We start from the raw sequence: 23,727 nt of genomic DNA, 5'->3' as shown, positions 1-23,727 counted from the left end.
CTAACATCGTTTTCCAAATTTGTTAATTTTCTGTGCATTTTTGTATAAATTATTTAATGCGCGCTGTTGCGCATGCGCAGCCCCCACTTCCCCCCATCTCTTTAACACTGGGCCCCCCAATTCGCCGATGACCCGTTGCCAGCACAATTTTGAGTTTGAGTTTGAGTTTCAGTTTTAGCTTCAGTTTCGGTTTCAGTTTCAGTTTCAGTTCCACTTAGAGTTTCAATTTTTAGTTCCAGTTTCAGTTTTTAGTTCCAGTTTCAATTTCAGTTTTAGTTTCGCTTCAAAAGCTCAAGAAGACACAAAAAGTATCCAACATAGAGTTGAACTTCTGCAGATCCAACGAAATAAATTGACCATAGAATTACCAAAGCTGACTAATGGCCTACAATAGTTACAAATACATATTTCGTTTTGGGTCCGAAAAAGTGCAAGATTGTAATCGAAAGTAAACGAGTAATTAAGTGCATGCGTGCTGGCCATTTGCTTAAACATTTTTCAATCTGGCCTAAATCTAAATCTTTATGGCCAACAGCCTGAATGCACAACTTTAACTGCTAGGTGTTTTATGTTTAATGTTATGTTTTAACTTAGGATATGTTTTTAAGAACTGATATATAGCAAACTATGCAGTGAGATAGTTTCTCAAACATATTGCGGCTTTACTCTTTTTCACGCTCCACTGTGCATTGCATTTTAATAACCTCTCATTTGTTGTTGACTTCATTTGTTGTTGCCTGCACAGTGGATCTTCATATGTTGCTGCCTGCACAATGGAACTTCAAGTGTTGTTCATTCGCTGGCTGTCACAGCATCTTGTGTGTTGTTGGTTCCCAGTGCGTGGAGCTCTCTGAATCCGATTCCGAATCGGAATCTGTATCTGTATCTGTATCTGAATGGAATTGGGGAATTAGCATAATGCGACCGATTTGACGTGGTGGTGTGTGCAAATAGTGGCCAACTAATCAATGGGGAGTGCCGCGTGGTCCGAACTCGACTTATGCAACACAAAAATGTGGTTTACGATATGATATGTCATATGTATTTAAATGTGTCGATTGAAATGTTTTTTCTCACCAAAATTCCGCAGTCGATGGTTTCTTACATAGCAACACACTGTGTTGACAGAGCGATACGTATTTCGACTATGTTGTCTTGTAATTTTTTCAGAATGAATTGGTTTTTTTGGCTTTTGAACTCGATATTCTCAGAAGCTCTGTTGATTTCTATTGAAAATGAGGCACTTTTCAATGGGAATAAAAACAAACATAAAACAAACAACCTGCAACATGCGAGTTGAGTAAGGAAAAACACAGATTTCTTTGGTTGAAAGATAAGAGTTTGTATTTTTATATAATTTTTCAGTATTTTAGCTGTGTTGTTTTTGCTGTTCATTGTTCTTGTTGTTGTTCTTGTTCTTCTTCTTCTTGTTCGTTATTGTTATAACCTATTTGAATTAGCTTTTCGAAATATTAGTATTAAATGTGGTTTTAAAAGTGAAGTGTAAACAATTTGCCCTCCATCGTCCATCATCGATCATTCATCATTCGTCATCCATCGCGCAATCGCGAATTTGCATTTTAATCAATCAAAGAGGTTTGTCTGTTATTTAATTGTTAATATTTTTTTCGGTTTTTCTAGTAACTTAGCGAAATAATACGAGCGCTATTGCGATATTGCTTGTTTATGTATGCACTTTGTATATATTTTCTTATCTACGCCTAATATGCAAGCGTCTGAATTGGATTTTCCCATCGAATTCTAAGCAACCCTAGGCGACAACCCTGCAATTAATTATCGAAAATCTAAAGTAAAGCTGATTTTGTTCTGTGTAGTTGTGTGGGTGTGTGTGGGTGTGTGTACACTGGTGCATTAACGGTAAATGATGATCGAACTTCCTGCGCGACTGTCTGTGTGTGCGTGTGTGTGTTTGTGTGGGTAAACGCTTGGCGTGTGTGTGTGTGTGCGAGCTTTTCTTTCAGTGTAATTCGATCCAAAATGTGTCCTCTATGCAAAGTTAACTTACAAACTGCTCGCGCGTGTTTAATATAATTATTTAGTTGTTTAAGTTTATATTAATACTTATTATTGCCAGTTTCGATAAGAAAATAATTTTAAGATATTTTATTACATATACGCTTCCATTATATCGCATCTCGTTTGTTATTTGTTAGTTATTGCAATTGTTATAAATATTTCTGCTTTGATGTAAAGTAAAATTTTGTTTTCGAGATTTAAACGCTACGCTGCTTCTCTGCTTCGTAATACTTTCCGTTACATTTTTGTTTTTGTTCGCTGCATTAGCATTTCCTTTGTTTTTTTCAGTTTAGTTTTTAGTTTTGTTGTCAGTGTATTTTTAAGGGAGTTTCTGTGGGTGTGTGTGTTTGAGAGTGTGAGTGAGGGGTGTGAGTGTAATTGTGGTTACTTTCAGGCTTAGGCGTATAAATTGCTAATTCTCATTCGATTTAACTAGCTACGTGTTTATAATAATCGTAATCATAATAATCGTGATAATAATTGCGTTAACAACAGACTAAAATTAATCTCATAATGCAACTGCGTGTATGTGCTTCATTACGTTTTCCACTGACTTTATGTATGTACATCAATTTGTTAGTTGAACTTTTTTCAGCAGCATTTTGAATTATTGCTTTCCGGTTCACACGACGTGGCTGTTTTTCTTTTTTTGTTCGTTTTTAGTTTTCAGTTTTACTTTTTAGGGGGCTTGGCCACAATTGATGATTGGATCTACCGACAGGCGCTGCTTATCAATTGATTACCCATTCAGCATGGCACAGAAGCTTTGCTTTGAAGGTCCAAACTCTACAACTAAATAACTAAAAACTCTAGAAAACTATATATGTAACTAAATATGTAGTAAGAAATCAAATATAAATATTAATGGCTAATATTGCTAAGGATATTGCTCAATAGCGATTAGTTTTTAAATTTTTGAGTGAGCCAAACACATAAAAATGTATCAAAGTAACACAATTCGGCCATTTGCAGATATGTATTTGATTTTTTCAGCAATTTTTCAATTAATATCACAACCTCGAAATAACAAACTCTAATCTTCACAATTGCAAATTGAGAAGATTGAAAAATATTTAAGGACTAGCTTCAAAATATTGAATACATTTAATTGCTTTGCTTTTCCGATCAAAAATCAGAGTTTCTTAGATTCTGGAAATATTTTTGAATATTTTTGAATATTTTTGAATATTTTTAAATATTTTTGAATATTTTTAAATATTTTTAAATATTTTTGAATATTTTTGAATATATTTGAATATTTTTAAATATTTTTAAATATGTTTGCTTTGTGTTTTTCAATTGAGCAGCGCCTGATCGCAATAATTTGTTGCTTTTTTTGGTTGGCCGTTTGTTGAGGACGGATTAACTACTTACTAAAAAATGCAATTACTCTCGTATATAGTATAGTACTCCCTATATATACCATATATATACTATTATTATTCTGTGAGTGATCCGATGGAGCTAAACCAATATATGTATAGTATATATGGTGTTTCTCTGCGCGGGGCGATTTCTCAAGCAACAGTGCGGGAAATATATGTATGAACTTGTGTTTGCGAATGGGAATGCATATGCGTGTATATAATGTATTCCGATCTGGAACTGAAGTTTGAGGAAACCGGCCCCCGACTGGGTTATATCCGATCCGAACCGATCTGATTAGATCCAGTGTTTTTAATTCATTATTCGTTATTAAGGCAATCGCATTTGGTTAATTAATTGTAGAGTATCAGTATATAATGCCATTCGATTTGAAAATTGCTATTTATGCTGCTGCTTTTCCGAACAGATCCTCAAAATACATGCGTGTTTTTGCGAGCAATGTGTGTGTGTGTGTTGGTGTTGGTGTGTTGTGTGTGTGTGTGTATCTGCAAGATCTTTCGAATGAACTTAGCCTTTAATTACATTAGGTTAGATATAATAATTAATTGTTTACTTTGTTTACTTTTACGTTTACGTTTAAGTTTACGTTTACTTTTATATGAAATCACAGTCCGTATGTGAGAAAGACTTTATATATGTACTCGATAATGATGATAAAATACATGGTATTCGGTATTCGGGAGGGTATGTATGTATGTATATCCTACATATTGCTATATTGGTGTTTCATTCACTTACATACGAGTATATGAAATATGGGATATGGGCCATCCGGATAATGGACTACAATTAATTAATAACAATTTGTTGCTGCTTTGTTTTATTTTCTTCTCTTTTCTTTTCTTCGCTTTCGTTATTTTCACATATGTATGCACGTGTGTGTGTGTGTATATCTCTATATATATACGGCATATATTTAAAATATAAATTTGTTGTTGTTGTTGTTGTTGCTGTTATGAAAGGCATTTGCTTTGTTTTTCGTTTTGTTGATTTAAAAAAATTTCGCTTGAATTGTTAGTTAATTAACTACATAATGCTAGTAATGTCTATTTAATAAGATTTGATTTGAATTGTTTCTTTGTTGTTTACCATTTGAGTGCTTATTCATACTCTTTTTTTGTATTTGTTCATAAGTTTAGCTAAAATTTATTTATACGACAAGTTCTATATCGCATATAGTAATCTGTTTAGTCGCTAATCGCTGCCTCAAGTCAATCGTTAACAATCGTTTAACACTCGTTAAGTCTACAAATCGATTAATGAAAAAGACACTATCCCATATAGCATAGTGCATATTAGGGTATCCTTCATCCTTCGTCCTTCTCGCTTGATATGAACTCTCACAGTGTGATGATATAATGGATCGATCTTGAATCATTCGTTTTTTTGGGTTTTTTTGGGTTGGAACGCAGGTTAGTTTTAGAGCTTTTGCCAGGCGATAATTAACACGATAGTACACGATAGTTAGGTTCTAATATTGTCATAAAAGTTGGGGATTCTTTAAATACACATATATTTACATATGTATATATATATATTCGATTTGCCGGGAGGGGGGAGAGAGAGAGAGAGAGATACCGAGTTAAAGAGAGAGAGATGAAATGTTATGTTTCTGTTTCTGTTCATTACTTGCTTTAATTTATCTACTAACTTTAGTTCTTTCGAGGCGCAATTGTAGTAACCATATAATAATCATAATGATAATAGATCCACAAAAAAAATCCTTCCTTAATAGCTGCTCTATTATTGTTAATTTTTTTCTTGTTTTTTTGTTCTTGTTTTTTTGGTGTTTTTTTGTTTTTAGTTTTCTTTTCACTAGATAAAAATTCATAAGCGCCATTTTGTCAGCCTATTTCTGATTCAGATTTGATCAACAGTTTTTGCTTCGCCATCCCCATCATCTCATTGCTTAAGTTTGTTATTCCATTTGTTATTTTTTTCGTTTAGAAGGCCATGCTGGTTCGTCGCCCGCCGAGGCCACCACATCCTCCGCCGGGTCCGCCCCTGGTTAGCCCGCTGTGCGAGACGCTTCTGCCCATCCTGGCCTCGCTGCCCTTGCGCTCCCTCGCCTTCCTCAGCAGATCCGAGGTGCTGGGCCTCCGGCTGTCCTGCGATCCACCTGCTCCACCACCTGCTCCCCCTCCCCGCCTGCAATTGACTATGTCCGAGGTGGAGGATCTGCGAATGGTGCCGCCATCCGATGAGGATGGCAACTGCAGGCTTACGCCACCGCCACCAACTCCACTGTAGGGTGACAGAAAGCTGGGCGAATGTCCTGGGAGCACAGATCCTCCTCGCGGTGGCTCCTCGGGATCCACGCTCTCCACCCGCAAGTAGGGCATCCTACGCTGCGGCTGATCCACCGCCGGAATGGAGCTATTCGGTTGACTGGCTGGCGGCGTTGTGCCCGAGGTGCTCCGTAGGCCACTGTACAGCGACTTTAGATGGAAGTCCAGGGACTTGAAGTTGAGCAGCGAGCGACGCTTCTGGCGCTCGTCGCCAGTGGAGGGCAGTGCCTGCTCTGGACTGCCACTGTTGTTATTGTTGTTGCTGCTGTTGTTGTTGTTGTTATTCAGGGTATCGAACTGAAGGTCAGCGGCGATGGCAACAGCTGGCGAATCGCTGGTCACCAAATGTGGCTGCTGTAGTTGCACATACTGCTGATGCAGGGGATGCTGCTGCTGCGGATGTTGTTGTTGCTGTTGCTGCTGCGGATGTTGTTGTTGCTGTTGCTGCTGCTGTTGCTGCTGCTGTTGCTGCTGCTGTTGCTGCTGCGGTTGCTGCTCCTGCTTGCTTATTGTTGTCGTCATGGTATTGCTACTTAGGCTAGTTTTACTGCTAATCACTTTCAAAAATTTATTATCATTATCTAAGGACTCCTTGTGTCACTGGATGAGGCAGAAGCCCTGCTTGGCAGCGTCCTTGGCAGCGTCCACCTCCTCGATGAAGGCCTCATCCTCGTGCTTGGGCGAATCGGCGCCGCAGGGTCCGCCACCGCTCAGGCTGAGCGGCCCCTGCGGGCACGCTGATTGTCACCGGAGCGCCAAGGTCGAGATCATCGGCGGCCGCACCGGTTTGTTCTCCAATATCCGTTCCAGCTCCAGCATAACGCTCGACGAGAGTCGCGGCAGCAGCTGCAATGCACGAAGCGCAATTGTCAAACATTATCTATCTATCTATCTATCTATCTATCTATCTATCTATCTATCTATCTATCTATCTATCTATCTATCTATCTATCTATCTATCTATATTATCTATTCTGCGCCTTATGATTTCATTATGATTAGGATATGTTATGGTATAGTCACCTGCAACGACTGCAGACTCTGGTGCAGCTGCTCCGCCGACGTGGCGCCCAGCAGCAGGCATTGCACTGGCTCATGTTTCAGCGACCAGGCGATGGACAGTTGGGTGGGGCTGCAGCCCAGCTTCTCGGCGAGGGCGGCAAGGTCACGCAGGCGGTCGCAGTGGCGGCGCCCCTCGTCGATGCGGTCCTTGCCCCAACTGCCCTGCGGCGACAGAGCGGCCTGAAAAAGGAAATTATAATTGCCGAAGGTAACTTAGTAACTTAGCTTAGCGTGGCACTTACATTGCGATTGATCTCGTCCTCGGTCCAGGAGAAGCTCTTCGTCTTGAAGGAGCCCTTGGGCAGGAAGAGCTTGTCGCCATTCTGCGTGTCACTGAGCGCCATCGAGAGTGGGCCCCAGGCCATGAGGCCCACACCGATCTTGTTGTACATCTCCGGCAGGTAGAGTTCGCACTTCTCGCGACAGAACATGTGGTACTCGGACTGCTCCACAATGGGCGTGATGCAGTTGAACTGGCGGCAGTTGGTGTACGCCTCCATGATCTCCACCTGGCTCCAGCGAGCGGTGCCCCAGTACATGGCCCAGCCCTGCTGTATCACGTAGCTCATGGCGCGCACCACTTCTGGCAAGGAAATGAAGATGAGTTTACAAAGTTGTGCCGAAAGTTGTGCCGAAAGTCGTGCCGATCATGTATGTAAACTTCACACAGATGGTGTTTCGTTTGGATAACTTACCCTCCATGGGACACATGGGATCTGCCTTGTGGATGATGACGATGTCGATGTACTGCAGCTGCAGTCGCTGCAAGCTGGCACGCACACACTCGATGATGTGCTTCCGGGAGAGACCGCGCTCCTCCGACCTGCGAAATGGTTACACAAATGATTCACTTTGCCACGAAGGTCAAGTCAAATGTCAAATAAGATATACACTAGGAACTTTGCATGAGTTTAAACCAGTTGAAAGCTATCTATATTAGTTGTAAACGAATCCCAACTCACTTGGTGCTCCAGTAGACCTTCGTGGTGATGACATAGGCGGTCCGCTTCCAGCCCGCCCGCTGCAGTATCTTGCCGATCTCCGTTTCCGAGTGCGCCTCCGAGATGTCGAACAGATTGATGCCGCTCTCGATGGCCAGCTTGAGGATGGCCTCCGCCTGGTCATCGCTCACGCCCGGCGAGAAGACCGGCCAGGTGCCCAGGCCCACGTTCGAGATGCGCAGCCCGCTCTTGCCCAGATTCTTGTACCGCAGCCCCGGCGTCGGCGTGGAACCATGGCGCAGTGGCAGCGCCGGATTGGAGCCCAGGCTGATCGAGCGACCTGCTCGCAGCGGAATGCCCAAATAAACGGTCATCGTGGTGGTCAGATTGCAGGATTGCCGGATTCAAGAGTGGTCAAGTGCGTTCAGGTGCCGGCATGGAAATGAAACGATTCGTTTCGGGGGTAAAAGTGAAAGTAATGTGCGTTTCGTTTAGTGAGCAGCCCTTTTACTTTGTTTTTCGATAAAGGATAAAGGATAAAGGAGGGGCTTTCAAAGTGCCGGGAAAAACGTGCAAAAACGAACAGCAACGCAACGCAACGCAACAGCAACAGCAACAAGAATGGTAACAACACAAACGCAATTCCGCAATAAACAGCTGGCTAAGTCAGACCAACGAAGTGCCAATACTCTACCCCAGAAAAATATCTACTGTCACTTAAATATTTCCCAAGTTGATACGATTAGAAATTCAGTTTTGGGAATGTTAAATGGAAATGTATAAATTAAACTAAGAAATATATGTATATGCTAAAGGTTTTCCATCAGCGAATGGAACTGCCTGAAAGGACAGCGTATTTGAACATATAAAAAACAAAGAGCGCGGCATGCAATGAACATGAATAAACAAAAGTGACATTTTTCCGTTGGTTTTCCCCAATTTTCCACTGTCCCTCCCCCAAAAAAGTGCGTGCGTCCGGTGCGTGTTTTCTTTTCCTTTTCCTTTCTTTTTTTTTCGATTGCGTGATTGTGTGACAGGGAGTTCCGTGTGGGTGGTGTTGTGTGTTTACCTCACAAAATGAATAAAATAAATTACAACTTCAATTGCATGTTTTGTCCCCGAATTCAATGGAACTGAGCACCCCGAACGCCCTCGACTTAATGCGCTAAACAAAACCAACAATTACCAACAGCTGAACTACTGCGATTGCGGAGGTGGGTGCATTAGTTTATTGCTCATTTTGTACAATACGCTAGATGTACATATGTATACGCTAGAGGTACGAGTATATGTTTCATTTACTTGGGCTATTTTGAAGCAAGCGATACTTGCTCGTATGTGGTAGTGGCATGCAGAGGCAGGCAATCGAAAACAATCGAAAAAGTCGAAACAATCGACAGTAAACAACATAAATGATAAGCCTATATGATAGTGAGAAATTTGATACCGAAATCAAGATGACCGCCCGTACCACTGAACTCCTCCATACAGTCGAGTGACGCAATGGGAGCCCGGCACCTATAATGGCAAATAATTGGAAAAATCGGATTAGTATCAGTATCAGTATCAGTATCGGATATCAGTTAGTACTAATTTAGTGTAGAAATGTTCTAGCCATATTACGTATACGCAAAGGTATCATGTTTACGTATATGCACTGTTATTATACTACGTATACGCATTGTTATTATACTACTTGTACGCACTGTTACCTTCCTACGTATACGCACTGTTATCGAACTACGTATACGCACTGTTACCTTACTACGTATACGTACTGTTATCAAATTACGTATACGCACTGTATTCATTTTTATATCATATATCATTTCATATCATTTTATATCATATCATTTTTAACTGTAATCTGAGTGCATTTTATGCTTTTCATACGCTTCTTAGTTTATTATTTTATACATATTATTACATTGTTTTGGGGATGCGAGGACCTTTGACCTTTGATCTTTGTTTATACCTGTAAATGGTGACCGGGTTCGATTCGTCGCTAGTATTGTCCACATTGTTGTTGTTGTTATTGTTATTGTTGCTGTCATTGGTCGAGGGAATCACGCCCATGGCGCCATTACCGATCATCAGTTGCTGCGTCGTGGGTCCCGTTACGAAGTTTAGATTGGCCGGCAGTGCCATGAGCATTGGCTGCGGCGTCGACTGCGGCAGAGGCAGAGGCAGCGACGGTACACCGCCATCGTTGGCAACAACCGTGGGCATTTCAATGGAAGTTACCGCTACGTCTGTGACGTTGCCGCCGCTGCCGCTGCCCTCTGCCGCAGCGCTGCCGCTGTGCTCGTGTCCCAGGAGCAGCGGCGTGCTCTCCTGCTGCAGCGTGTGCGAGTGCGAGTGAGATAGCAACGGCGCTGCAGCGGCGGCGGCGGCGGCCGGGGACTGCGACTGCGACGTCGACTGCGCCGCACTGCCGTCGCCATTTACGTTGCATAATGCCATGGACATTGTGTTTGGGTTCCACTGCCTTTGTTGTGATTAAATCAAATGTTAATATTTATCAATGTTTACTTTCACTTTCGGTTGCTATTTTGCGTTTTTACGTTTCTATTTTCTATTTATATTTATATTTTTTAGACACTATTGGACGCCATTGTTTATTTTAGTTTTGCACATACTTCATATTTATTTAGCTACTGCGTGTTTATTGGAATTTACTCTATTATTTATTTAGGCATTTGATTTTCATTAAAATAGTTGCATGGCTTTTTATATTTATTTATTTATTGTTGTGTGGCTTTTTTTGCAATTTGAATCGAAGTTTTATTTGACATTTAAAATGTCTGCTATTGATTTAGCTATTTGTTAAATATTAATATTTATTTTGCTAAGTTAAAAGTTTATAGTTTCATTTGCTTTATGTAGAAGTTTCAACAGCTTCTTACTTTTTACTTTTATATGTTTATTGTTTGTAGGTTCTCCAAAATTATATGTATTTCCGTACATCTATGAGAAACTCAAGTTTTGTTTTTTATCTACTTCTTTTAATGACATGATTACTTTGAAGTTCTATTATTATTTCAGAGTTATTGTTGTTTGCTTTGTTTTAAGTTGCAAGATATTTCCATTTCACTGCTGCAGTTGTTTTGTTTGATTTGTTTTGTTTTATACTACTAAGACTGGACTACAAATCACATGGGATTTTGTTTTCTAAATAGCATACTTTTAAGGCAAAGTCCAGTCCAATAAATGTTTATTTTCTTGTCGCTATTTAAGCAATTTCCTCTACTATAGAAATAGGAAAACGTATTCTCAACGCATAAATCTGTGTGCCAAAAAATACAACAAAAAACTTGATCGAAACTTTGCCAAAACTTTTGTCACAATAATTAAGAAGCCGAAACAAGGCAAAAACAAACAACGTTTTCCACAGCGAAGGGGAGCGACTGGGAGAAGGAAAAAGCGCTTTTCACCACACTCAGAGAAAAAAGGGAAAAAGGAAAAACTGGCGAGAGAGAAAATATTCCGAGCGTAAACTTCATGTGCGTCTAGCTGATAAATGGAACCACCTGCTGACTTTTTAGCAAGATCTGATATTGTTTTGCGTACAAATTTCTAAATTTCTATATCCATAATTAAATAAAACAAAAGTATTTTTTACGAGACAAGATGAAAACATAAATAGAAATTTGATGGCTGTTAATTTTAGCTCGCCGCTGGCTCATTTAATCCGCCTCGTGTCAACGCACAACGCTCAGATACAAATCTATCTATAACGACATCTATCTACGTATATCCCAGATGTATCGATGGCTGCTCTTTTGATTTTGATTTCCCACTATCAAGGTTTAATTATAGATTAACCTTGACAATGATTCAGAATCGCTTCTGGCAGCTTTTCCGTCTTCATTAGCTTGATCAATTTGGAAAATGCATTACTTTTCCTCTGGGAAAGCGAACGGGGGAGAGAGAGTGAGAGAGAGAGGGAGAGAGCGCTTTTCACCACGACCGGTGTATTTGACACCAAAACAAGAAGGAGAACAAGAACAAGAACAAGGCACAATTTGCACTTTCCCCTGCACATTTCCCTGCATTTCCCTTTCCCTGTCTGAAACTAACTTTTGACGTTTATGCAACGCTTTACACAATAAAACTGACACCTCCACAGGTAGCTAAATTCAGGGCACGAGGGACAAGTGCTTGATTACACTAGCCAACAGGGTTGGCATTTCATTTTGCGAATTTCTTTTTTTCGCTTTTTGTTGAAGACTACAATTTGTACTGTTCTCTGCGCAGTTTTACTTTATTGCTGTTTTTTATAGCTGTCTGCTATGAGCATATTTACTTGATAAATAATAAATTTTTCCCTGGATTTCCTTGGGTTTTTATCCAAGTGCAAGATAGTATAAGGTACAGTAGAGCCCACTTGCCAGGGATCAATGACCATTTGTGGACTGCATCTCCTGGGCAGAAAGTTTGGAGAGACAGCTCCAAAGTTTGCCATTTCTAGGCCACAATGACAGTTGACTGAGCACATGCACAAGTAAATGGAAAAATTTGGCATATACATATGTATGTACATATGTACCTATGGGCTGCAGAAACTGAGAAGCCTGTCATATTCTATCCATATTCTCGTTATCCTTATTATCCTTGTTATCTCCGTTTATTCCCCAAGTGGCTGGCAAGTGTCTAATGTCGATGGGCTTATCGGCTAGCACTCGAAAGTGATGAGTGATGAAATGGGGATTAGCCATCAAGAGAAACTAAACAGATTTCAGATTTATATAGCCATAGATAGCAATCAGATTTGAATCATATAAATAATACAATACAATGAGGGTATAATAGAACAATTACACTGAATCGCCCCTAAATGAATAGCTAGCTAACTTTGACATTTAAATGCATTTTTAAGGCTTCAAAATTGACATGGCGTGCAATCATTTCCACTGGGGAGCGCAGCTTGGGTTTTCCAGCGCCAAAGAAAATGGAAACATGAGAAATGCATTTATTGCCATTTCGCTTCGTTTCGTTTCGTCAGCTTGCCTTTTGGCCATTACACGTGTGTCACACCAAATCAGTTCCCATGGCTCTGTAGTTTTCATTTCATTTGTTTTCTTTTCATTTTTTGCTGTCGATTTTCCTCTTTTGTTTTTCGTGTGATATGTTTTCCTTTAACCCTTTTGGGTTTGATTTCTGCTGACACTTGGCTGTCTGCACTTAAAATCGCATCATTGGCGATTATCTTTTGCCGCTTTTTGCCTGGCATTTTGTGTTGCGGCGACCTTGACTCGTGCACGAATTGGAAAATGTGTTTTTTTCCCATCGCCCATTTCCCATTTTCCGTTATCTGTTTTTCCTTTCCCTTCCCTTTTTTTTTGTATCGTTTCAGCCGAAGGCCAGGCGTCTCTAAGCTGTTTACAAGCTTATGGCGGCCACAAAAGACAACTGGTTTACGGTGTCAGCTTCTGGTTCCTAATTATGTGAGCCACATAAGAATGTAGAGGGGGCGAATAAGGACTGTGGAAAATGTGTGGGGAAAACTGAGAGGCGGGCACATAAGGAAAAATCCAATTTGAGCCACTTGGCTGCTACTTTCTAGCTGCAACATCATCCACAGCCAGGCAACCTTGACTGCAACTGCAATTGCAACTGCAACTGCAGCTGCATGCATGTCTGCCTCTTTCTGTGTGTGTGTGAGTGGGCTTTTCCTCGCCTGTGCCTGTGTGTGTGTGTCTCAAAGGACATGCCATAGGCTGGGAAAAACAACAAATTGCTTTGGTATTCCGCCTTTTTGGCACACAGCACGTAGCCAAAAGTGCAAATAATAAAATAAATATATAATACACACATGTGCATATACGTTATGCATGTGCTTGTGTGCCTTCCTTTTTTCCCCTATTTTTTTTGTTGTTTTTTTTGTTTTTTTTGATTATTGTTGTAGCGTTTTCTTGTTTTTTGAACAACCGCAGCATGGCGTGACACCAACACCGGTCGATATGCCGCATTCCTCTCGCTGGCTCTCTCTCTCCATTTTCCCCATTTCCCCCCATTTTCCCCCTTTCCCTCACTTTCCCCGCTCACACTCTTTTCCTCGCTCTCTCTCTCTCTTTCTCGTTTTTCGGCTTTAGCCAGAGCAGAGGAGAGAGCGGGACAGAGAACCGTGACCCACTGACGCGTTGACCGGCCTACTGTGAATGCTCACATGTATGCGTGTGAATGTATATGTACATATGTATGTGATGCGGAATTTTGGGAAAGTGCATAAAGCATTCGATAATCGATTAGAGTGGCGAATGCTGCCTATTCCGGAAACAGGAAGCAGGAAGCAGGAAACAGGATACCGAACCGGATATACCCCTTGCCACACTTCATGTTTGCCGACAATGGGCAAGAAATCAATGGGTGTTACATGTGCCATCAACTTGAGAATAAAATAGATATCATCTTATTAAAGCAATTCAGGAATATTTGATAGCTCCTATAAAGTGTTAGTAACCTCCCATTCCGATGTCTTTTATGCAAGTTAATTAATTGGTAAACAAAAAAAGCGCTTGATCTCAAGCAGTTTAATTAAAATTGAGTACGCTCTCTTTTAGCTTAAGCGCGGATTAAGTGGCATTAAATGCAATTATTTAAAGCCGCCATCAATGTTAAGCTTTAATGTGTGTGTGCATTGCTTAAATCACTGACCACACTAGCTTATGCAATTCCCCAATTTCCAATTTCCATTTTCCATATCCTATGCCCCATATCCTATATCCCATATCTGCGGCCAGATCGGGTGACACGTGGCATGTCATATTGGAATTACATGTCTCACACGAATCCAAAGTCAAAGGCCCTCGAATCCACCGCCCCCTTCCCCCCCTTGGCCAAATCTCGGCTGCATTATATTCCCATCAGGGCCAGGGAGGCGGGGCGGAGTCAAGTCGAATCGAAATCGAAATCGAGTTTGAATCAACAAGGTTAGCCCCGAAACTCAGGGGCAAGGCGAGGGAAGGCAAGGCAAGGCAAGGATGTAACCCATAACCCATAACTCTTCACCTATTTCCCACCAGCCATTTCCCACTGCCCCATCAGCATTTTTTATACATACTTCTTTGTGAAAGGAACAAAAGTCTTACTTATTAGGTATATATACCAATGGTGTAGTGTATAAAGTTTTCGATGTTGTTTAAAATTTAAGCCGACTTTACTACAAAAATCTAACACATCTTCTTTTGCTTTATCTAATTAGCATAAACTCCTAAAAATGTAAAAAGGTTAGGCTTGCACTTTAAGCAGACTTGGGATTACTTTTCACACATTAAGTGTCCTACTTAAGTTCGCTTAAGCAGACTTCACTGTAGTTGTGTCTAGTGGTCTTATCGATACAAGCTGAACCTGCCACAGGAGCAATGGCGTGACTGGATAATTACTTACTAAACACAATATTTTCCTGTTGCTGTTGCTTTGTTTGTGCCACCGAATCGAATGCAATTCACACGACATTAAAGTCGCGAAAGTCGCGGAGTTATCGAACCGTTTTTTTCCCTAATTCCCAGAATTTCTGTGCACATTCCGCACTATTATTCATTTCTTTTTGAGTGGGAATTTCCCCCCGGGAAGAGGCAGTTGGAAAATTAGAGCGTTGACATACACTCGCCTACACATATGTTCATTCAGATGCCGCACAAACAGCACCGAACACCAAAAACACACTTGGGCAAATGGGAAATGGGAAATGTGCTTTGGCACAGATGTTAGCCTGCCTTTTGTTTATAACGGTATCCTCTGCAGCAGGGCCTCTGTGCCTGTGTGTGTAGCTGTGTGTATCTGTGTTAGCCAAGTGGAGAGAAGTAACCCAAATCCGCCTACAATGCAGAGATGCCTTTTCAAAATATTCAATAGATGTACATAGAAATTTAAGGCATCAACACAGGAAAACGTGGCATAATTGTGTTTATTTTCTTTTTTCTTGTAAATTAGATATTCGCACTGCTTCATTAACTTATCATCATCGTCTAAGGAGAAACCTTCAAAAACAATGCAATAAATTGTTTATAAAACTTCACAATTTCTAGGAACTTTAGAACATCAAGAAGTTTGAGTTGCACTTGGAAATAGTTTGCAAAACGGATGTGTCCACAAAATATAGCAAATGTGTTAATAATTTAGCACTTAAGGTTATTGAAAACAATTACAAATTGGGTTTTAATTTTCTTACGCACACAATCACTTAGTGTAAGTATTGGAATATACTGGTTTTGAAATGCTCTTCAAATCGCCAAAGAAAGCGAATTCTGCTTAGCCGGAAGTTGGGTCCACATTGCGTATGCGTTATGAGTGCATCAACAATATGGCTGCCGTATGTCGTCTGTCGTATGTAACGGCAATGTTTACACACGCCAGCACATGTAACGGTACTGCTAACGGCAAATAGTTGCCACAACTCCCCCCCCTCACCAACGTTCCACCAATTTTTGACAGCCAAGATTTACATATAGCATAGCATGTATTTATGTGCCGCAGCGCATTTTTGTATTACGAATGCGTATTTTCTTTTGTACTCTTTGGCACCACAACAAACAAAAACTTTGGGAAAAAAATTGGTAACAAAATAAATGGACAATTTTCGCACTGTTTGATCTTCGAGTTTGTTTTGCTGTTTCTGTGTCTTTTTTGCTTTGTTGTACAATTATTTATAAATTGTTATTAAATAATCTCGCCCAAATGGTCGCCGCCAACGGAACGCGCGCAACGCGAACCGAAGCGTCTGACACGCGAAACACGTAACACCGCAATGAGGACCAGAACTTCCACTGCTCATTCGCTCAGTTGTTCATTCGGCCATTCGGCCATTCGCTCACTTTCTCACTTTCTCACTATCTCAATCCGAAATCGCCGAGCAGCATACACGACTTTTTTCGGCCTCGCTGCCGAAATCGGAAAATGCAAACTGGCAAAACAGACGAAACTGGCGAAACTGGCAAAACAGCCAGCCGAAAGCCAAATGGCAAAACAGAAAACAGTGACCAAGGAGGCAAAGGCAGCTAACTTGGCTAACAGAGCTGAATAACTTGGCCATTGGGCGTATATATCACAAGAACCAGGAAACAAAAAATTAAGTAAACAATTTAGAAAAAAAACCTGATCTGTTCTCTTTCTATTAAAAATACATAACAGAATAAAATATTTTACAAATTATATAAATATTATAGAAATGTTTTCTTTACCTGTTTTATCTGTTACTCTGCTACTCAATTTGTATATTCATTTGTTATTTAATATTTAATCGAGTGCTTAGCTAGCTTTTGGCTAGTAATAGTTGGCAGCTCAGTTGGCATAGGAAAATTGCCGAAAGAGACAGAGAGAGAGAGATAGAGAGAGAGAGAGAGAGTGAACGCTGCGAGCGGGCCGAAAGAGCGAAGCGACACTTTTTGGGAGGTGGGCGGAGGTTGGGCGGTGGGCGGTTGGGCGGACTGGTGGGTGGTGAAGGACGATGGGCGTTCGCCGCTGGGTGGGCGGCAGCTACGACAAATGCACGTGTTATTTGCAGCCCGAAGGAAACAGCAGAGAAACAACAAAACGAAAATAAAACGAAAAGCGAACTGCAAAGTCGACAATGAAATACCCTAACAGGAAACATAATTCGTACTTTTTGTGTGTTTCTTTAAGTATATAAATTTCTACATGCAAGTGTATCTGTAAACGTTTGAGACAATTTTCAAAAGCCAGTGTTTCTATTAATTATTAAGACGCCTCAGCTAGTATTTAAATTTTTAAACACTTTTGGGGAAAGAGATGCCTACAGAGAGAAGAGGGAAAAGAGGGAGAGGAAGAGGCAGCGCTCGGAATTTTGCGAGCATCGGAGCTTTTTTCGGCTGCTCTCTGTTTTTGTGGTGAATTTTGGCCCCAAAACGCACGTGTCCCAGTTCAAAAAAGCCGCCATTCCCGTCGCCCCCCCTCCCTCCCTCCTCTCGTGCTTTGCCATATCCTTTCGCTCCTTCGCTTGGTCCTTTGCTCTGTTTCTTTTGCGTTTCCCTATCTCTTTAGTGCCCTTCCCTGAAGTATTCTTCTTTTGCGGTTGCAAATTGGCCCGGCATGTTTCTTTATTCTCCAAGTGGGAGTGTGGAAAAGCCAGTGTGCTTATGTGTGCGTCTTTGTATCTGTGTGTTGGTGTGTGTGTGTGTGTGTGGAGTGTGTTTCGGTGTCCTGCATTCGCGTGTGTGTGTGTGTGTGTGTGAGTGTGTAGTAGTACTACAGATGGATGGAAATGCGTGTTTTTTACGAGATTGCCTTTTCGGCTTATGCTCTGGGGCCTACATGGCCTTTCCTTCTGCTAAAATGCATATATGTATGTATGTATGTACTCTCGTTTATATGCTGCACACATATATGTATGTTTAGCTGACACATAAATACCCTATAAGTACTCGTCTTTAAAGTTCCTCAGCACCACAGACTCCAGAGTCCCGGGCTGCCCACTTAAGTAGGCAATATAAATTCACTTTGAGTGCAACCAAATTCGTGGACTGAATCGTAAGCAGAAAGCAGAGTGTATTTTAAAAAAGCCCACATATAACAAATAAAACAAATATAAATAGTATTTAGTAAAGCTGAAGTTATTGCTTATTATAAAATAAAGTACTATTCATTCTGGACTTTACTTCGTAGATATGTTTAGAAATATCTAAAAACTGATTAAAAAACCATTTGTGGTGGTTGCCAGTTTTTTTGAATAAAAAGTGCATCGTAACACTCTGAAAGCCCCATTATAAGCCACCCTATGCTGATCGAAATAAATGGCCAAGGACTGCGGCTAATGCATTGGCCAAGGGGACTGCGGCTGGAACGAATCCAAATATTGCACAAATGGCGCCTCGGTAATAATGAATAATGGATAAGTGCAAAGAAGTCATTTGGCCAAAGGCCATAACAAACACCCCCGGCCAGCTTTCTATGGCTATAAGTGTTTAAATACACAGCCGCGTTATGTGGCACATACCACATACTACATACTACATACAAAGTGTGGAGCTAGCTGCATGGGAATATTATATTGCACTTGGCGCTCGGCAAGCGAAATTAATTCACAGAAGCCCGTTGCAATTAAAAGACACTTACTTACTCACGGCAATTGATTGCGTTTCGGATTTTGCTTGCACATAAATGTATGATGATGTTCCGGGTAAATGCCTCAATTTCGATCCGATTGCCGGAACTGCAGACTGCAAACTGCAAACTGCAGGCTGTGCCGAATCAAATATAATAAAACTACAAAGCGCTCGGAAATGCACCTGTGTGCTGGTGGGGTTTAGCTGGCAGGTCGATTAATCACTTGGCCTTAATGAAAAATTAACCATTTTAATTTGAGGTCAACGAAGAAGCATGTTATTTGCTAATTTTCCCATCCAGTTTAAGTAAGGAGCGCAAAGTGCTTGCATAGTAATTACGTTGGAATAGAAACCGCGGCGTTTAAATCAAGTTACAGCAGAGTATTTATAATAAATGAACCTGAATTTCATTTAAATTCTGTATTTCAATACAAATATTGTCTAGTCTTCAATCGTCTTACTGGAATTACTAACACAGATTTGCGTTGAAATGCATTTAATGCATTTATTTTGTAATGCACTTTGCCTTGGCACTGCACGTGGGCGCCATCTGTGGCATGCAAATGCAACTGCCTGGCTGGCTTACATGGCGTATACTTGATATGCCTCGCTTTTTACACGCCACTTACACGGATTCTACATGCAACTTTCGTAGCATACTTTTCAGGGTTAAGTGCACTACTCTCTGATTCGTTTCGAACTTTTTGTGCCAAAAGTTTCTTTGAATGCCCCCTTTGTTGTTATTTAATTGTATGGGTCACAACAAACAACTGTGGAAAATAAAGAAAATCACTCATTTCGTTTGCGCGAGTGAAAAGCTCTTTGCGTCCAAGAGGAAAATAAAAAAAGGTGGCCTGACTGACTTAATGCCGCGAAACGCAGTTCAAACAATGTGAGGAAAATGCAAATAATCCGATTCCGTTTGATTGCACACCTTCAACGAGAACATTTAATAAGATGCAGCAACGGATGCATTAATATTCACTCAGGAAATATTTCGAGTTCCTTTAGGTTACTTATTTTACATTTCAATATGTACATTTAATCTGATAATATTGTTACCTATTAAATAGCAAAGTAAATATGTTAAATTCAAATACTTGGCAAAGTAAATATGTTAAATGCAAATACTGATTAAATAATGCTGCTATTTTTATGTTCAATAAATTCGTAGCTACCATCGTGATTTTTCATTCCTCAGCTCATAAAATCGAGCCACAAAATCGGTTTAATAGAGTGTTACTCTTATCGCTTCATTTACTGCCTTTCCACGCTGACAATCCAGTCAATGAAGCATATTCAGTTAAATTTCAAAGGAATGAGTACATTTTACAGGATGATGATCAAATTTAATACGCTCTTTTATTGCGGTACACTTTGTATGTATGTGAGGTCTGGCTCACATTGATTTTGGAGTGCAAAATCAGGTTACACAGGCTAAGGACTTTAAAGTTCACAATTTTTGACCTTCTATAAAACTATGTTGGTAGTAGTGTAAGGTATAAGTAGGCTTTTGTATCATTCAGTTTCTTCTTATACATATATATTTTATGATAATGTAGTTAGCTAGGTAGTACTACTCACATGATGCGGTGGTAGGCATCGAGCTGGTTGTGCGCACAGGTCACGGACTGCTCGGATTCGGTGGAATCATCGCGCAGCGTTGCAACGCCGAGCGGCAGTATCGGTATGATCGCAGCTGTGGCAGCTGCGGCCGTTGCCGGCGGCCCCGCCAATGTCGCCGATTGTCCCGCTCCCGCTCCTGCTACTGCAACCGCTATCGGTACCGCTGTCCCGCTTCCGCTTCCAGCTACCGCTGCTGCTGCCGCTGCCGCTGCTCTGCCCGCCCCGACTGCGCTGCCAGGGAAGGTCTGCTGCGTGGAGGATGATGATGTCGTACTATCGAGCTCCTGTGCAAATGTGAGTTCCCAAAGAAAGCATATTTAGTTTAGTTTATTTAGTGGTTCATCATTGTGAAGAGAAAAGGTGGACAAAAGTGTTTCAGGTGTTTCAGAGCATCTAAGATAGTTTCTTATGCCACAAAGAAAACAAATTATGGAGTTTACAGAAAAAAAAAAGAAAAGAAATCACCCAAGTACTAAATACTAAATACTACTCAGTAAACAATACATTTGAAATGGTTTACAATAGTAAATAAACATGTTTTTGCAAATTAGGCTCATTAATACATAAAATAAAATCGAACTATTTAACTAACTAGTTTTATCAGAATAACATTTGAAAATCAATAAAATTAAACTAATTCTATATATTTTATTAAACAAATAAGTCATGCCAATAGCAGCAGGTTGAAGGCTTCAACTGACACTTTTGTCCACCTTCCGGTCATGGAAAAGTTGCAGCTGGCAGGTGCGAATGGGATGAAGGGGGTGGGGTGGGGTGGTCATGGGTTTTAAGAGGCATGGCGGTGGGAGTGGGGGGGTTTAGTGGTGGTTAGTGATGGAAAACCTTGATCTCGCCGGTTTCCGGCTGCGAGAATCGCTTCCGCTCGTAGAGAATCTCCCGCTCGATGGAGCGACTCCGGAAGGCGGGGGGCAGCGATCGATCGGGGGGAGGTGTCTGCAACTTGGGGGTCACGGGTGTGTTGCTGCTGCCGCTGCCCGTTGACTGTTGCTGCTGCTGCTGCTGTTGCTGCGACTGCGACTGCTGGTGCTGCAGATGCTGCTGCTGCAGATGCAAATGCTGCCGCTGCTGCTGCTGCTGCGAATGCGGATGCTGATGCGGATGCGTCTGGTGGGCGGCGGCTGCTGCTGCTGCTGCTGCTGCGGTGGAGGAGGTGGGCGGACTTTTCTCGCTGGACTGCGGCTGATCGCGATGCTGCTGCTGCAGATGCTCGCGCTGCTGCTGATGCTGCTGGTGCTGCTGGTGCTGCTGCTCGCGGTGCTGCTGCAGTTGCTGCTGCTGCTGGCGCTGCTGCTGCTGCTCGTCCCGCTTCTGCTGGCGGCGTATCTCAAAGTCCAGCAGACGGGCCTCGCGTTGCTCCTTGTCGCGCTGTTTGCATGCAATTGTCGCAAAGTGCATTCTTACTATCAGGTTTAATGGATTATCGCATGGCCATCGTATTATTATTGCTGTTGCATTTTCAATTACCGCTTCATTTGGATTTGCTTTCTTTTCTTATCTACCCTTTTTTTTCGTCTTTTTTCTTAATTTTTCTTGGTATTCTTTTCTTTTTTTTTTTTACTTTATGAGGAATTACTTTGGCTTTATCAAATTGTTAATTTGTTGGCACGCGCGGTAGACACACACACACACGCACACCGAATTGGCCGCGACAGAGAGAGATAGGGAGAAGGCAGACAGAGAGAGAGGCACACACACACACACTCACCTTGTAGTTGATGGCGTCCTGCTCTTCTTTTTTCGCCTCGCGCTCGTTTCGCTGTCGATCGCGCTGCTTCTCTTCGTCGGTCTGCGAGTTCTTGCTGTCTATATAAGTTAAGGAAGGTGTTAAAAATTAACAACAAATTAGGCAAATAATAGTAAATTAAGTAGTAAATTAAGCCAGTGAAATGCAAAGGAGACAACAAAGACCACATCAAAGTATATTTCCATAAAAAGATAGTAAAAACATGACAGCGAAAATGTAGAAAACAAATGTAAAATAACCGTAAATGTTAGCAACATATTAAAAACATAAAAATAATCCACGAAATCCGCAAGAATAGAAAGAGAGAGAGAGAGAGAGAAAGAGAGAGAGAGAGAGACGGGGGAGAGAAAGAGGCAATGTTGAAACTGTTTCAATCGATTCTCATTATGGTATTTCAATTTGCAATTATGTTACTGTCATCCTCTACTCAAATAGAAGCGCTAAACATGCATGTCGAAAAGTGCCAAAAGGTTGATAAAAACAACTTGCAGCATGCACATCTACAGCTCGCACTCTTATACACACGCACACGCTCTCAGCTACAAATATATGTCTTCATATATATATATATTTATATACACAGTTCAAGGCCACGCCCCCCTACTTACGCTGCTCCCCATCGCGCCCGCCACGCACCGCCATCAAATAGCGACTCAGCCGAGGCGGTGTCATACTAATTTGCACCGTTCGACAGGTGAAAAGCCCACACGGAATCAACAGTCGTCAGTTGCGGCCGAAGAGCCAGGCGAAACTGAAACTGACGCTGACACTGAACACTGAGCACTGAACACCAACAGGCGGCCTACTAAAAACATAAAGCTAAACACTGAACCCAAAACACTACTAAGCACAACAAAAAGTTGACCGCAGCCCAATTAGTGTCATCTTCTCGGAAGGATTAATGCCCAGCTGCGAGTGTACGCGGCAACCACACAGATATGCATTTTGCGGCAGTGTGACCAAGTCACGCGCGAAATTAGAAACTGCGGTGGGCACACTGCTTGCATTAAAGTCACTTCACCCGTCAATATCAATATCAATAGCAATATCAACATTCAATTTGAACATCTGCACATGGACGCGATTGTCATTGTCATTGGTTTGGTTTGGTTTGGTTTGTATTTTGTTGTATTTCTCACGCTCGTTAATTATTTGACTTAATAATTAGTGGTGTTTGGTCCTCTGTTTTATTATTTTTCCAGAGCATTCCCACATTGAGGAGCGGTCTCTACTCGACTAACACACTCAACATTTGCTTTTGCTGCCAGTCGTTTTGCTTTCCTCGTGCATTTATGCTTCCCATGAATATTTGAGCTTTGAGCTTTGGCCTTGGCTTCAACCGATTCAACCCACCACAAGAGCACAAGAGCACAAGAGTTCACCAAGTGCGTCACAGGCGGTGAGTAAACACTTATTTGAGTCACTGTGTTGTGGTGGATTCAAATTGATCATAGCAATCATTGCAGTAATTAAAAGCGAACTTTTCAACTTACTTACATATAATTTCAGTTATTTACACAAATATTTAAACATTTATTGTATGTTCTTTGCAAAAATAA

At 41.3% G+C, this 23,727-nt stretch overlaps 1 protein-coding gene across 1 annotated transcript; it reads right to left on the bottom strand.

The window, feature by feature from the left end:
* Positions 1-1,340: 1,340 nt before the first annotated feature.
* LOC122623733 lies at positions 1,341-22,937 on the bottom strand. The gene is given in 10 exon segments (XM_043803050.1): positions 1,341-6,557; positions 6,735-6,953; positions 7,016-7,353; positions 7,469-7,596; positions 7,736-8,054; positions 9,162-9,232; positions 20,362-20,687; positions 21,247-21,789; positions 22,130-22,227; positions 22,777-22,937. Coding segments are annotated over 10 exon segments (3,297 nt in total). The 5' UTR covers positions 22,841-22,937; the 3' UTR covers positions 1,341-5,366.
* Positions 22,938-23,727: the final 790 nt, after the last annotated feature.

The sequence above is a fragment of the Drosophila teissieri genome, chromosome X (assembly GCF_016746235.2).
Source record: "Drosophila teissieri strain GT53w chromosome X, Prin_Dtei_1.1, whole genome shotgun sequence".
Lineage (NCBI taxonomy): Eukaryota > Metazoa > Arthropoda > Insecta > Diptera > Drosophilidae > Drosophila > Drosophila teissieri.
Note: the sequence above shows the minus strand (reverse complement) of the source record. Positions and strands in the feature narration are given on the sequence as shown.